Below are 13,893 nucleotides of genomic sequence, written 5' to 3' on the forward strand. Positions count from 1 at the left end.
CAATTTACCAACAAAGGGCTTAAGAACTAGAGAATATTCTGGGAGGTCGGCAGAGTCCGAAGCACCAGGTATCTGTCTTCCCACCTAGACAACAACGGCACTGGCAGAATCTGTCTGATGTAACTATTATGAAACTCTGCAGTCAATTGAAAGCTTGTAACTTCCAGGGGAAGGCTTGGATTGTAAATTGAGGTTAATTTTGATCAATGCCTGCTCTTGGCACAGTAGCAGTTACCCACACCTCACCCTTCTAGCCCCATGGCAGGCAGCCATGCATCTGTTCCCGGAGAACATTGCTCACAGTTGCAGGAACTAGGGTTGGCAAAAAGGACCCTGTCCTCCAAATATCAGAGATCTGTTCTCTGATCACTGATTGCCTGCTTTGATCATAGAGCAACAACAAAGAGGCAGGCAGCCATTGTTGTTGCACCTCCCCCCACTGATACAAGCCTCTACTTCTTGAGCTGAAGTGACTTCCAAGGGGATTTAAAGGCTGATGCCTGGCTGGGCACAGTGGCTCACACCTGTAATACCAGCACTTTGGGAGGCTGAGGTGGGCAGATCACGAAGTCAGGAGATTGAGACCACCCTGGCTAACATGGTGAAACCCCGTCTCTACTACAAATACAAAAAATCAGCCGGGCATGGTGGCAGGGGCCTGTAGTGCCAGCTACTCGGGAGGCTGATGCAGCAGAGTGCCGTGAACCTGGGAGGTGGAGCTTGCAATGAGCCAAGATTGCGCCACCGCACTCCAGCTTGGGCCACAGAGCGAGACTCTGTCTCAAAAATGAAATAAAATAAATAAATAAATAAATAAACTAAACACAAAAGAAGACAGTAATGCAGGAGATGAAGGACAAAAAAAACTTTAAGGTATATAGAAAACAGACAGCAAAATGGTATCAGTGATTACTTTCAATGTAAATGAATTAAACTCTACAGTCAAAAGACAGAGATTGGCAGAACCCATTTTAAGAAACATAATCCAACTTGGGGCTCTTTATAAGAGACTCACTTTAGATCCAAAGACACAAATATACTGAAAATGATAGGATGAAACAGGATATTCCATGAAAATAGCAAACAAAAGAAAGCAGGAGTAGCTATATTAATATCAAAGTTGACTTTAAATCAAAAAAAGAAATTAAGAGACAAAGAAGGATATTATATATTAATTAAAAGTTCAGTGCAGCAAGAAGATATAACAATTACAAACATTTATGCACATAATATATAAAACAAAAACTGACATAATTGAAGTGATATATAGTTCTACAATAATAGTTGAAGACTTCAATATCCCAATCTCAGTAACGGATAGAATAATCAGACAATCAGACAGAAAACATGTAAGGAAAAGGAGGACTTTACAAAATAAATCAACTAGAACTAACAGACATACAGAATATGCTATGTGAAAACAAAGACACCTGCTACAGAAAAAATACGGCAATTCCTAGAAAAATTAAAAATAAAATTACCATATGATCCAGCAATTCCATTTCTGGGTATGTTCCCAATGGAAATGAAAGCAGGATCTTAAAGAGATATGTGTACAGCCATATTCAAAGTAGCATTATTCACAATAGCTAAAATGTGACATCAACCTAAGTGTCCATCAATGGATGAATAAATGAACAAAATGAGGTATAAACATGAAATTTTATTCAGCCTTAAAAAGGAGGGAAATTCTGACATATGCTACAACATGGAAGAACCTTGAGGACATATGCTAAATGAAATAAGCCAGTTATAAAAAGACAAATACTGTATGATCCCACTTATATGTGGAACTTAGAGCTGTCAAAATCACAGAGACATAAAGTAGAATGGTGGTTGCCAGGGTCTGGGGGTGGAGAGAGAACGAGGAGTTATTGCTTAAACAGGTACCCAGTTTCAGTATAAAGAGAAAAAAAGAGTTAAAAGATGGATGGTGGTGATGGTTACACATTATGAATATACTTAATACCATTGAACTGTACACTTTAAAATGGTTAAGATAGTAAATTTTATGTTATGTGTATTTTCTCACAATAAAAAAATGGAGGAAAAGAATTAACAGCACTATATACCTCTAGAAATGAGGACAAAGAGGCAGGAACTAAGATAAGAAAGACTAATTGAAAGTCTTCAGAACCTGAAGCGTTATGAAAAAGTTTTCAAAGAAAGGTATCTGGTAGTAACCAATTTCAACTTGTTCACTTCATTTTAGTGGGTGTTGTTTTTGTTTTTTAATATGCTTTTGAAACCATTTTATCAATAAGTCCAGAGGAAGTCAAAAGAACATGTTTTAAAACCTGTATTATGTAAACCACTAAATCTACCTACTATGTGTATCCCTTAGCACTTCAAAGCATAGATGTTTGTGTGCATCTTCCATAGTGGTTTGTGAAGTTCTTAATGGCAGAATCCAGATTAGGTTCTTTGTGTCTTCCCAAGTCCCCAGCACAATGTTTTACATGGTTAGCATTAAGTACTTCTTAAATTGATTTTAAAAAATACTTTAGGTATTAAGCCAAAAAAAAGAGGGTGGAGGGGTGGGCGGGCAGCTAGACAACCCAGCCAGACAACTGTCCTGCTAGCACTCAGCGAAAGTCTGAAGCTTTTTCTTTAAAAAGGTGAAAATCTTTGAATGGGGGAACATAAGGATAGTTGAGTCTTGGAGTGTGAAGAACTGGAGCCCAAGACCACCAAAACAAAACCCTGGAAACCACACCCTCCTTCTCCAGGCAGAAGATCAGCCCAATATAATGGCCCTACCAGATAATTCAACAGTAAAACTCACAACCAACAAGCCCCATTCAGGAGCACAGATCTCCCAGGAGCTTCTTAATTCTCTACCCATAATGCTGAGCACACAATAAAGATTACCAGACATCTGGGGAAAGCCTCCAGCATGAAATATAGTGATCAAAACAAACAGAGACGAGAAAAAAACCAATCTGGAGGAAAACAGACCATTAAGGAGAAAACTTAAAACATTTTTTAAAATTGTCATTATCATCCTTAGAGGTGTAAGATATTGCAACCATGAAACAAGGACATAACTTCACAAAAAGTCAAGGCAACCTGCTAGAGATTATAGACAAGAAAAAAAAAAAGAGAAATTTAGAAAGCAAGTTCAATATCTGAATAAAAACAGTTCCAGAAAAAAGAACACAGAAAAAATAAAGAGAAAGCAGCCAAATAATTAATTGGAATTAATTGAAGAACATTTCCCAGACTTTATGGACATGAGTTTTCATAGTAAAAGGGCCCGCCAATGGCCTGGAACAATGGATTGAAGTAGACTGCCTTCCAGAAAGAAAAAAAATAGGTCAAAAATCAGAATGGTTTCAGATTTCTCAACAGTAACACTAGAAGATGAAATAAAATGGATTTCATCACAATTCTGAAAGAAAATTATTTTAAAATTAGAATGCTACAACCATTCAAATTATCATTCCAGTAGCAAGGCAAAATAAAACCACTTTCGGACTTGCAAGGTCTTAAAACATTTATTACTGATGCACTACGTTTCAGGAAGCTCCTAGAGGTTATGTTCCAATAAGCCAACAAGGAAGAAACCAACCAAGAGAAAGCTAAAGGATACTGACAGTAAAAATCCAACACATGAGGTTCAAAAAAGTTATTTTGGAAACAACAACGAAGGGAAACCCCAGGATCAGTTGTGCATCAGAGGTAGACAGACCAGGTCAGAAAGTTTGCATTGTCAGGAAGAGGAAATTGTAAAATATCCAATATATCTATATGCCTTAAGAGGTGATTTGGTAACTAACAAAGAATTTGAAGTTGAATCAGTGATAAATACATAGAAAGCTAAGCAAATGAAAACCAAAATAAAATAATTATTAGCCACATGGAGATCATAAAATTGTTGAGGAAGAGTTATAGATTATTCCACAGCTTAAACTGTAAGAGTCAGAGCACAGAAAAGATGGATATGTGATGGGTTGAGTGGAAGGCAGAAAGAGCTAAATTCTCATATTCTACAGTAGGAACTAATAGATTACACCTAAAAAAATATATTAATATAGATTAATATAATCAGATCCTATATCTGAAGATGTGTCTTCAAATATGGGTTGTTTTTCAAAACGCAAGGCAAGATAAAGGCAAAGTTGCTGAAGTCTTATCTCACTCATCTCTCCCCACCCAGACAGAAGTCGATGACAGACAGACTTGGGAAATGTAATTTAGCTTGAAGCTGGCTTATAGAGGTCTGAAGTAGTCTGAAACAATGGTATGTTGCCGGCTTAGTTCAATGCCCAACTAACAGATATGTCTCCATTCTGAAAGGTGTTCAGAAGGTCCAGAGATTTTCTGGGTTTTCAAAGGGCTTTTGTGAAAGACTAGGTACCTGGTTCAGTCTACTCTAAAACAGAACTATTTCTACCTCCCTAGAACTAACTTCCCCCATTATTCCCAGTCCATCCCTACATGAACCTTAGCAACAACATATATGGAAAGCAGTGGTAAATTTCATTTGCATTAGAGGTAGACAGACCAGGTCTGATTCGGTAAGAGGCTATTCGGTAACGAACAAAGAATCTGAAGTTGAATCAGTGGTACTGATTCAAATTTACAGTTGTAAATTTCACTTACCACTTGGCTACATGGGAAAGCAAACTTCATTTACTACTTGGCTCCAAACATTTATAGGATTTCATTAACTTTATTAATATGCTGTTATAAGCTGGGAGTGGTGGCTCACACCTTTAATCCCAACACTTTGGGAGGCTGAGGCAGGAGGATTGCTTAAGCCCAGGAGTTTGAGACCATCCTTGGCAATCTAGTAAGACCCCCATCTCTACAAAAATAAATAAAAGTTAGCCAGGCATGGTGGTTCTCGCCTGTAGTCCCAGTTGCTTAAGAGGCTGAGGTGGTGGGAGGATTGTTTGAGCCCAGAAGATCGAGGCTGCAGTGAGCAGTGATCATGCCATTGCACTCCACCCTGGGCAACAAAGCGAGACCCTGTCTCAAAAAAAACAAAATGACACACATATTCTATTATGGCCTGAATGTGTCCCTCAAAGTTCATGTGCTGGAAACTTAATCTTTAATGCAACCATGTTGAGAAGTAGGACCTTTAAGAGGTGATTAGATCAGCAGGGTTCTGCCCCCATGAATGGATTAATGTCATTATTGCTTAGAGAGTGGCTTTGTTATAAAAGCAACTTTGCCCCACCCATGCCTCTTGCTGTGTGCTCTCTTGCCCTTCCACCACGGGATGATGCGGCAGCAAAGAGGACCTCTCAAGGTGCCGATACCTTGATACTGGACTTCCCAGCATCCAGAACTATGAAAAATAAATTTCTTTTCTTTATAACTTACCCAGTCTGTGGTACTCTGCTACAGCAACACAAAAGAGAAGACATGTATCATGAAATAAAAATTGTCGATATGTCAGACTTGAGGACACTTCTACCACATTCAAGGTATGGTTGAGACACTTTAGTTGGCATCAATAAGAACTTCATCACCTAATGACTATGAAACACTCTAACCCTGGGGTATCCAATCTTTTGACTTTCCTGGGCCACATTGCAAGAAAAATTGTCTTTGGCCATGCATAAAATACACTAATAATTACAATAGCTGATGAGCATTTTAAAACATCACAAAAAAAGCCTCATAATGTTCTAAGAAAGTTTATGAATTTGTGTTGGGTCACTCTCAGAGTCACCCATGGGCCACAGGATGGACAAGCTTGCTAACCTAACCAGCTGTATATGGCAGACTATATAATCTTATCTCACCATGCACTAACACTGTAACTGGCAAAATGCAAGTTCTTCATCAGTGTTAGATAAATACATACAGGAATGAATTTTGAAAAACAAAAACAAAAAAATCATGAGTTCGGCCAGGCATGGTGGGTCACACCTGTAATTCCAACACTGGGAGGCCAAGGTGGGCAGATCACCTGAGGTCGGGAGTTCAAGACCAGCCTGACCAACATGGAGAAATCCCAGCTGTACTAAAAATACAAAATCAGCTGGGCGTGGTGGCACATGCCTGTAATCCCAGCTACTTGGGAGGCTGAGGCAGGAGAATCGCTTAAACCCCGGAGGCAGAGGTTGCAGTGAGCCAAGATCGTGCCATTGCACTCTAGCCTGGGCAACAAGAGCGAAACTCTGCCTCAAAAAAAAAAAAAAAAAAAAAAGAAAAAAGAAAAGAAAAGGAATCGATAGTTCAATGAAAAACAAAATCACTTTTCAAATAATCAGTTCAGCCCAAAGTTCTTCAAGTTCCTGGTAAGTACAACCACTCCAGTGATTAAACTCTTGTCAAACTAGTACAGTCCCAAAAGTTTAATGACAGGATTCCACTATTAAAACAGGCATCCTTGACTATACTCCTTACTGCAATGGTTATATTCTACTGGGCTTATGCTTCTACTGGATTCCACTTTAAAGGTAAAAACTTAGTAACTGTACTCAAACAAAAAGTTAAATATTAGTGTTACTAAGTAGTTTTGGATATTATAGAATTTTAGAGTTAGAAGAGATCTTTAGAGATCATCTCATTCAATTCAATACAGGAATTTGCTCTACACTATATCTAGTCTAGTGGACCATCTTGTGTTGATTATACTACTTCAAAAGCCTCCAAACAAACCTACTTCTACACTTATCCCTTCCCAACCTATTCTCTACCATCAGCTAGCAGAAACTTCTCAACATGGAAATAAGATGATGTTGCTCCCTGCTTGAAACTATTTGAAGGCTTCCATTTGCAAACTCCATAACCTGGCTCTTGCCAGCCTCAAAGACCTGTCCTCAGCTCACAGCTAAATCCCTCCTGTTTGTTCCTCTGGCTGTCTGGAATGCTCTTCCAATTCAACCCTCCCCATTTGCTCTTCCACGACCAGCTCCATCCATCTCATGCTTCAAATGTCAGCTTTAAACAAACAACTTCTCAGAGAGGCTTCCTTTAATATCTCTCCACCTAATTATTAACTGTATGTTTTCTTCATATGCCAGTTTTTAATTTTTTATTGGCTTGTTTTTTAATCTATCTTCCCCATCAGACTGTAAGAAAGCTCCAGAAAAACTTGCAACTTGTCTGCCTTTATTCCTCTCCAGTATCCCAAACAAATAAGAGGCACTCAATAGTTATCAACTGAATTTATGGATGGTGACTCAAATTCTGAAATTCATTAACAGTGGGAGAGCTACTAAATAACAAAATAACCTCAATTCTTCTTTCTCTGAACTGAAATCTGTCTTCTAGTTCTTAAATATCCTGCTACAACCAGCCAAATCAGGGCTGAGCCCGTGAACTCGATCAGGACTGATTCCCAACCTTTTTTTTTGGTTCGTGAACCCTTCTGATAAATCCTTTGAAGGTAATGAATGCTCCTTCTCCTCAAGAAACAGCACATGCACAGAAACAAAACATCCAAGAGGTTTCACTCCTTCAAGACCAGCACAGACCACAGACTAAAATTCTAACCTGGACGAGAAGAGGATTCAGCAACACAATTTTTGAGAACTAAAGTCTTCAAACATTAAATTTTAGAGAAGACTACAGAGCATCTTTTTCGAAAATAAAAAAGGGACATGTTAGATGTCTTCAAACTTCCTCACTTCGGAGGGTGCAATTGGAATCAATAAATTTTCAAGTCTAAAAGAAACTTGGGAGATCATCGTCCAAAAACTGAAGGCCCAAAAGGTAGGAGACTGGTCTGCGGTCAAGTTAGCACAACAAGGCTGGTCTCTGGTCCCCCAAACCAGTGCTCTTTCCACTTAAATCTAGATGGTTTCTTACACAGAGTTCCAGTACTATGAGAATTGGAAGGAAGCGGAGAGCAGAGGGAAGACTGGGGGGAGAGAGAGACGGCAGGATTGACAGGGAACGATCACTCACTTTCCACTCTCCGGGAAGAGTGCAACACAGCCGGGGGCAACCTGGGGGCAACTCCCAGGGCTCACCTGTCTGGGGCCCAGAGGCGGGTGGTGCGGTCTCGGGACACGGACACAAAGGCCCCCGGCGGAAAGGGGCAGCACACCAGGCCCCGTACGTCCAGCTCGTGGGCCCGGAGCGAGCAGCTCAGCCGGTACCTGGTGGCGCCGCTCGTCATGGCCAGTGTCTGTCGGGCGCCCGGTGCCCGGGCACTGCGCAAGTCCAGTCCGTAGGGGCGACTCGGAGAGCGCCGGGACGCAGCCGGAGAAAGGCCTGCAGGTAAGTGGCGGCCGGAGACCGGAAGAGCCCGAGAGCCGGTACGGAAGGGCGGCTGGGAAGGGGCGCGCCAAGCGGGCCGAGTGACACAGCAACCCTGACAGGCACACCGGAATTCATCATCGGCCTCAGCCCTCCGTGACGCAGAGTCTCTGCGTCGTGGCAGCTGACGCCGATGTGGAGCTGAGCTCGCTTTACTCCTGGTCTCGGGACTCCCCGCCGAGGAAGAGCGAAAGAGCCCCGCCCTTCCACCAGGACGCCCGACCCGGGGATCCTTCCCAACTCCGGATCTCTTCCTACTCCGGGCCCAGCCGTTTGTCGTAATTCGGGACGCGGGCCGGGACTACAACTCCCATAATGCCGCGCCAGTTGGCGTGGACATCCGGCGCGCCGAATCCGGATATTTTAAACCTGAGTTATTCGCGCTGGGCATGGCGGAATGGCTGAGTGAGGTTGTTTGGTGTCTACTGTTAGGTCATCCTCACCTCTTTTTCCTGATAATCTCGAGGTTTTTGCAAGTTAACTTTGTTTTTCAATTAAAACGAGAAAGCTTGAGGCCAAATTGGGAACTATTAATCACTGAACTATTCCTCCGTTTCAAGTTATCCGAATCTCCTACCCTCTATTGTCAAATTTACAAACAAATACAGTGGTCCAAGTCAATTTTTTAAAGGTATAACTACTTTTTTCTGGCGACTTGTTAAAATGTAGATTCTGATTCAGTAGATCTGGGTTAGAGCCGGAATACGTATTGTTAACAAGCCCCCCTCCCACCCACCCGTGGTGCTACTTGCTGGTCATTATCAGATCTTATTGAGTACCAGGGTCAACATGACCTGTCTCTTTACTTTGTTTCCCTCCCATCCGCTATTCTGTCGCATCCAACTACACTTTTCTACAAACCTTTCTAAATTGCTAAGCCCAATTCACACTTTTCTGACTTCTCCCCTCCTAAAACTCCCACTCTAGGTTTGGAATCACTTTTCTCCTGGTTTGGGAGATCATTCTTGAAATGTTGCCTTTTGATACTTCTTTGCTACCATATCCCCTCCCTGGGTGGATTATTTACTGCTTTGCTTATTTCTAAAGCTGTGTTCCCATATTGTCTTTTCCAAACTCTAGATCTGTATTTCCAGCTATCTGTTAGAAATCTCTACCAATTAGTCTTACTTAAATTATTTCAACTTTTCTCTAGCCTTTCTACCCCTTCTCTCCAGCCAATCCTACACATTAAAATATATTTCTGAAATACACGCTTTATTGTTTTTTATCTGCTTGACAACCTCTGATGGCTTTCCATGTTGTTGTTGTTTGTTTGTTTGTGCAGTGGCGCGATCTCGGCTCACTGCAACCTCCGCCTCCCGGGTTCAGGCGATTCTCCTGCCTCAGCCTCCCGAGTAGCTGGGACTACAGGAGCGCACCACCACGCCCAGCTAAATTTTGTATTTTTAGTAGAAACGAAGTTTCACCATGTTGGCCAGGCTAGTCTCAATCTCTTGACCTCGTAATCTGTCGGCCTCTGCCTTCCAAAGTACTGGATTATAGGCGTGAACCACCACACCCGGCTGGCTTTCCATTCTTACAGTACAGCATTACATAGGGCCTTTCACACAATCTCGCTAATCTGTTTTACTAGATTCATCTCCCTCTGTTATCTCTCTTACTCTAGCCATTTCGAATTTGTCACCATTCCCTGAACGTATTATACTGTATGCTGTCCATGTCTCTATGCTTTTTGTACATGCATTTTTTTTTTAACTTAGAATTCCACTTTCTCCATCTGTCATAGTTCAACACCAGTTTATCTTCTGGTTTCTTCTAGTTCCTCTGGGGAACCAATGCAGTTTTATTTGTTGTCAATATAGTATTTACTGCATTCTAATATATTCTTTTATGTCTGTCTTTTCTACCGGACTACATTTTATTATTATCAAGACTTTTTATTTTGCATGAATCTTAACCATCTAGTTTACTGCCTCCTATATAACAGGAAATGTTTTCCAACTTTGTATAGTATTCAGTTTACCAATTTTCACAGTCTCTCATTTAGTTCTCACAATAACCCTACAAGGTAGATAGTATTATTATTCCTATTTCACACATGAAGAATTTGCCTCGTTTAAAAAATGTTAATTTGGAGGCCATTAGGTTGAGATAGCTCCAGCTCTGGAGCCCAACTCAATGTAAACAGTAAAATGAAGCTTAACTAACAGAAACAGACAAATCTCTAACTATGGACTTTCCACTTTAACCAATCAAGTAAGTATATTTTCTTAGTCTTGCTTCCACCAACCCCTTATAAAAGTTTCCCCCTCATGCTGTAATTGGCCAACTGTGTTCTTACCTGCTGCCTTCCAAAAAACCAGTGCACTGAGAACTACAAATGTTGCAGCAGGGAAAGATGAATAATCACAGGGCCAGCCGAGCGAGGAGGATGGGAGATATTTCTCAAATCCACCTCCAAGAATGTAGAGGCTAGGTTTTTAAAGGATGGGTTGGTGGGCAGGAGGCTAGGAAATGGGAAATGCTAATTGATTGGGTCAAGGATGAATCACAGGGGTGTCAGAACTATCTTCCTGAACCTGAGTCATTTCTGACGAGTGGGGTTCCAGGTTGTGTCTGTTGGTCTGCCAAAATGCTAAATTTGAAAAATATCTCAAAGACCAGTTAATTAGGTTTCACAATAGTAATGTTATCTGTAGGAGTAGTGGGCGAAGTTAAAGTCTTGTGACCTCTGGTTACATGACTCCAGAGCAGAAGGCTCTATAGAAAAGCAAGCTAATTAGTCTGGGCGAGGTGGCTCCGCCTGTAATCCTAGCAGTTTGGGAGGCCAAGGCAGGTGGATTACGAGGTCAGGAGATTAAGACCATCCTGGCTAACACAGTGAAACCTTGTCTCTACTAAAAATACAAAAAATTAGCCAGGTGTGGTGGCATGCACCTATAGTCCCAGCTACTCAGGAGGCTGAGGCAGGAGAATCACTTGAACCCTGGAGGCGGAGGTTGCAGTGAGCTGAGATTGAGCCACTGCACTCCAGCCTGGCAACAGACAGAGACTCCGCCTCAAAAAAAAAAAAAAAAAGAAAAAAGAAAAGCAAGCTAATCAAACAATGCCAAGTTATTGTTTAAGCATGACTACTCGTTAGCAAAGTTCAAGCCTCTACCATAGTTCTAATCTTGTCTTATGAATGTAGCTTCAATCTCCATACAAGGAGTTGTGGGAGGTCACTTTTCCTTGCTTCAAAGTTTAACTATAAACCAAATTCCTGGCATAGTTATTTTAGCCTCCACACTAGAATAAGCAAAAAACAAACTAACAATAAAATGACAACAACAAAACTAGTCTAGCCTGTGAGGTTTTAAGCAAAATGGAGTCAGTCATGTTAGATTTCTCTCCTTAGTTATAATTCTGCAAAAGTAGTTTAAGTGCCCCTAGGTGGAGTTTCACCACTTGGGGTTTGGTGCTGCCCAATTCATGAATCACTGTCTGCTCAACTGAACTCTTTAATACTTTAATGTGTGTTGTCTTTTAACAGCTTGATATGAGTTTAATGCTCAATAGATGTTATTGGTTACCTTAATGAATTAATGAATAACTGAAATAACTATTTTAATGTCACATAACTAGAACGTAGTACAGCTGGGACTAAAGTTCTGTGAACACTAAATTGGGTTCTTGATACTTTAAAAATAATTATAATGTGTTTATGTGTTTAGCAGTTTAAAGGTTTAAAACAAATAGTTTATTTCAACTGTCTGTCTGCATACAAATAACAATTCTGGATCCCCCCCCCCCATATGTCTGAAGGCATGAAGGAAAAATGTCTACAATGACAGTTCTCTCAGAGAAAATGCATGGAATAGTTGGGTAGCTGGACTAAACATCACAGTTTGTGTAAATTGAGGTGAACATTGCAGTTCATGTTCTCAACGTGATGTTTTCACTATAATTTGATTTAAAAAGCTCTAAATGCACTGAAGAATAGCATTAATGCAGATTATACAGGAATGAAGTTGGGGTCAATATGATTCAGGCCTGGCAACTTAGTAGGAAAACCCAGGCAAACTAAAGAAAGGAATTGTAACAGGAGTGATACTTGACTTGTGTGTGAAAGTGATGGTGAAAGAATATTGTTTAGCTTTTTTTTTTTTTAACTAAAATTCAACACATAGACTCTGGTGCCAAAACTTTGGGCTACTATAGCACAATACATACGTGAAATAAAATATTAAAATGCATTGGGAAAATGATAGAAATGTTACATGTGCAGATCTTAGAAAACTTAGGCTGCAGATATGTCCCCCATAAGGTGAATCTTGAAAAAAGAAAGTCCATAGATATATAAGAAAAAAACCCATAAAATGTGAAATATGGACTGGGCGCGATGGCTCACGCCTGTAATCCTACCACTTTGAGAGGCTGAGGTGGGTGGATTGCCTGAACTCAAGAGTTTGCAACCAGCCTGGGGTGAAACCCCGTCTTTACTAAAATACAAAAAATTAGCTGGGCACGGCGGCATGCACCTGTAGTCCCAGCTACTCAGGAGCCTGAGGCAAGAGAATCGCTTGAACCTGGGAGGCAGAAGTTGCAGTGAGCCGAGATAGCGCCACTCCACTCCAGCCTGGGCGACAGAGCAAGACTCTGTCTCAAAAAAAAAAAAAAAAGTGAAATATCAACTTCATCTTTAAGGATGGTTATCAGCTTCTAAATTATATTTGTCTTGTCAGTCCTGTAGAACATTACAGAAAATGTTTCAAAGCTAATACATTTCAATATCCCAAAAGATAATTGCTGTTTTCAAGTTTTTGGTGCCCAAAAAGGAGAAAAACATTCTTCTAGTGCTAATACATTTAGTAAGCTTTTTTCTTGGCTTTTAATAAGTTTTTTTGTTAAACATTTAAGGACACTTTATCCTTTCTTTTCATATACTTTGAAATATTGTCTAGATAATTACATAATTCATTGAACGATGGCTAACGTGAATATTCATTATTATTTTTATCGTCCCCTTATTGAAAGTTTATTTATTTATTTTTTTAACTTTTTTTTTTTTGAGATGAAGTCTTACTCTTGTCCTCAAGCTGGAGTGCAATGGCGCAATCTTGGCTCACTGCAACCTCTGCCTCCCAGGTCCAAGCAATTCTCCTGCTTCAGCCTCCCACATAGCTGGGATTACGGGTGCCTGTCACCACGCCCGGATAATTTTTGTATTTTTAGTAGAGACATGTTTTACCATGTTGGCCAGGCTGGTCTCAAACTCCTGACCTCAGGTGATCCACTTGCCTTGGCCTCCCAAAGTGCTGGGATTACAGGCGTGAGCCACTGTGCCTGGCCAAAAGTTTATTTTTAAAAAGTATTAATAATGCATTCCTTGGTTTAAAATTCAAAAGATGTAAAGGATGCACATTTTCAAACCCTAACCACCCAGTTTCCTCTTTGGAGGCTTATCAGTTTCTTGTGTTGTTCCCAAAGATTGTTTATACAGATGCAAGAAAATGTTAGCATTGAATACTTATTCACCTTAGTTTATATATCTTGGAAAACTTTCCATATTGTATGGGAAGAAGAAAACTTTTCCTCTACCCTGTCATGTTCACTTTTCAAGGGCCTATGAGTTAAACTGACAAAAGACAGACTAACAGGAGAAAAATACCAATTTCTTATGCATAAAACAGCCAACAAAAGCAGCAGCTGGCTAGTCAAATTGTT

The 13,893-nt window shown here is 40.5% G+C and overlaps 1 protein-coding gene across 3 annotated transcripts in view; it reads right to left on the reverse strand.

Annotated features, from left to right (window-relative positions):
• PLAA (phospholipase A2 activating protein) overlaps positions 1–8,527 on the reverse strand; it is a 43,188-nt gene extending 34,661 nt beyond the window's left edge. The window contains exon 1 of one of the 3 annotated variants that reach the window (XM_030919539.1): positions 7,938–8,076. Coding sequence is in view for 1 of the 3 variants with exons in the window: in XM_010384462.2 (XP_010382764.1) it covers positions 7,938–8,086 (149 nt within the window). In the remaining 2 variants the exon portion in view is untranslated. Of the gene's footprint in view, positions 1–7,872 lie in introns of all 3 variants that reach the window. The other 2 variants (XM_010384462.2, XM_010384463.2) reach the window with 2 other exon arrangements.
• Between the last annotated feature and the right edge of the window lie 5,366 nt (positions 8,528–13,893).

Source organism: Rhinopithecus roxellana, chromosome 16, assembly GCF_007565055.1.
Source record: "Rhinopithecus roxellana isolate Shanxi Qingling chromosome 16, ASM756505v1, whole genome shotgun sequence".
NCBI lineage: Eukaryota > Metazoa > Chordata > Mammalia > Primates > Cercopithecidae > Rhinopithecus > Rhinopithecus roxellana.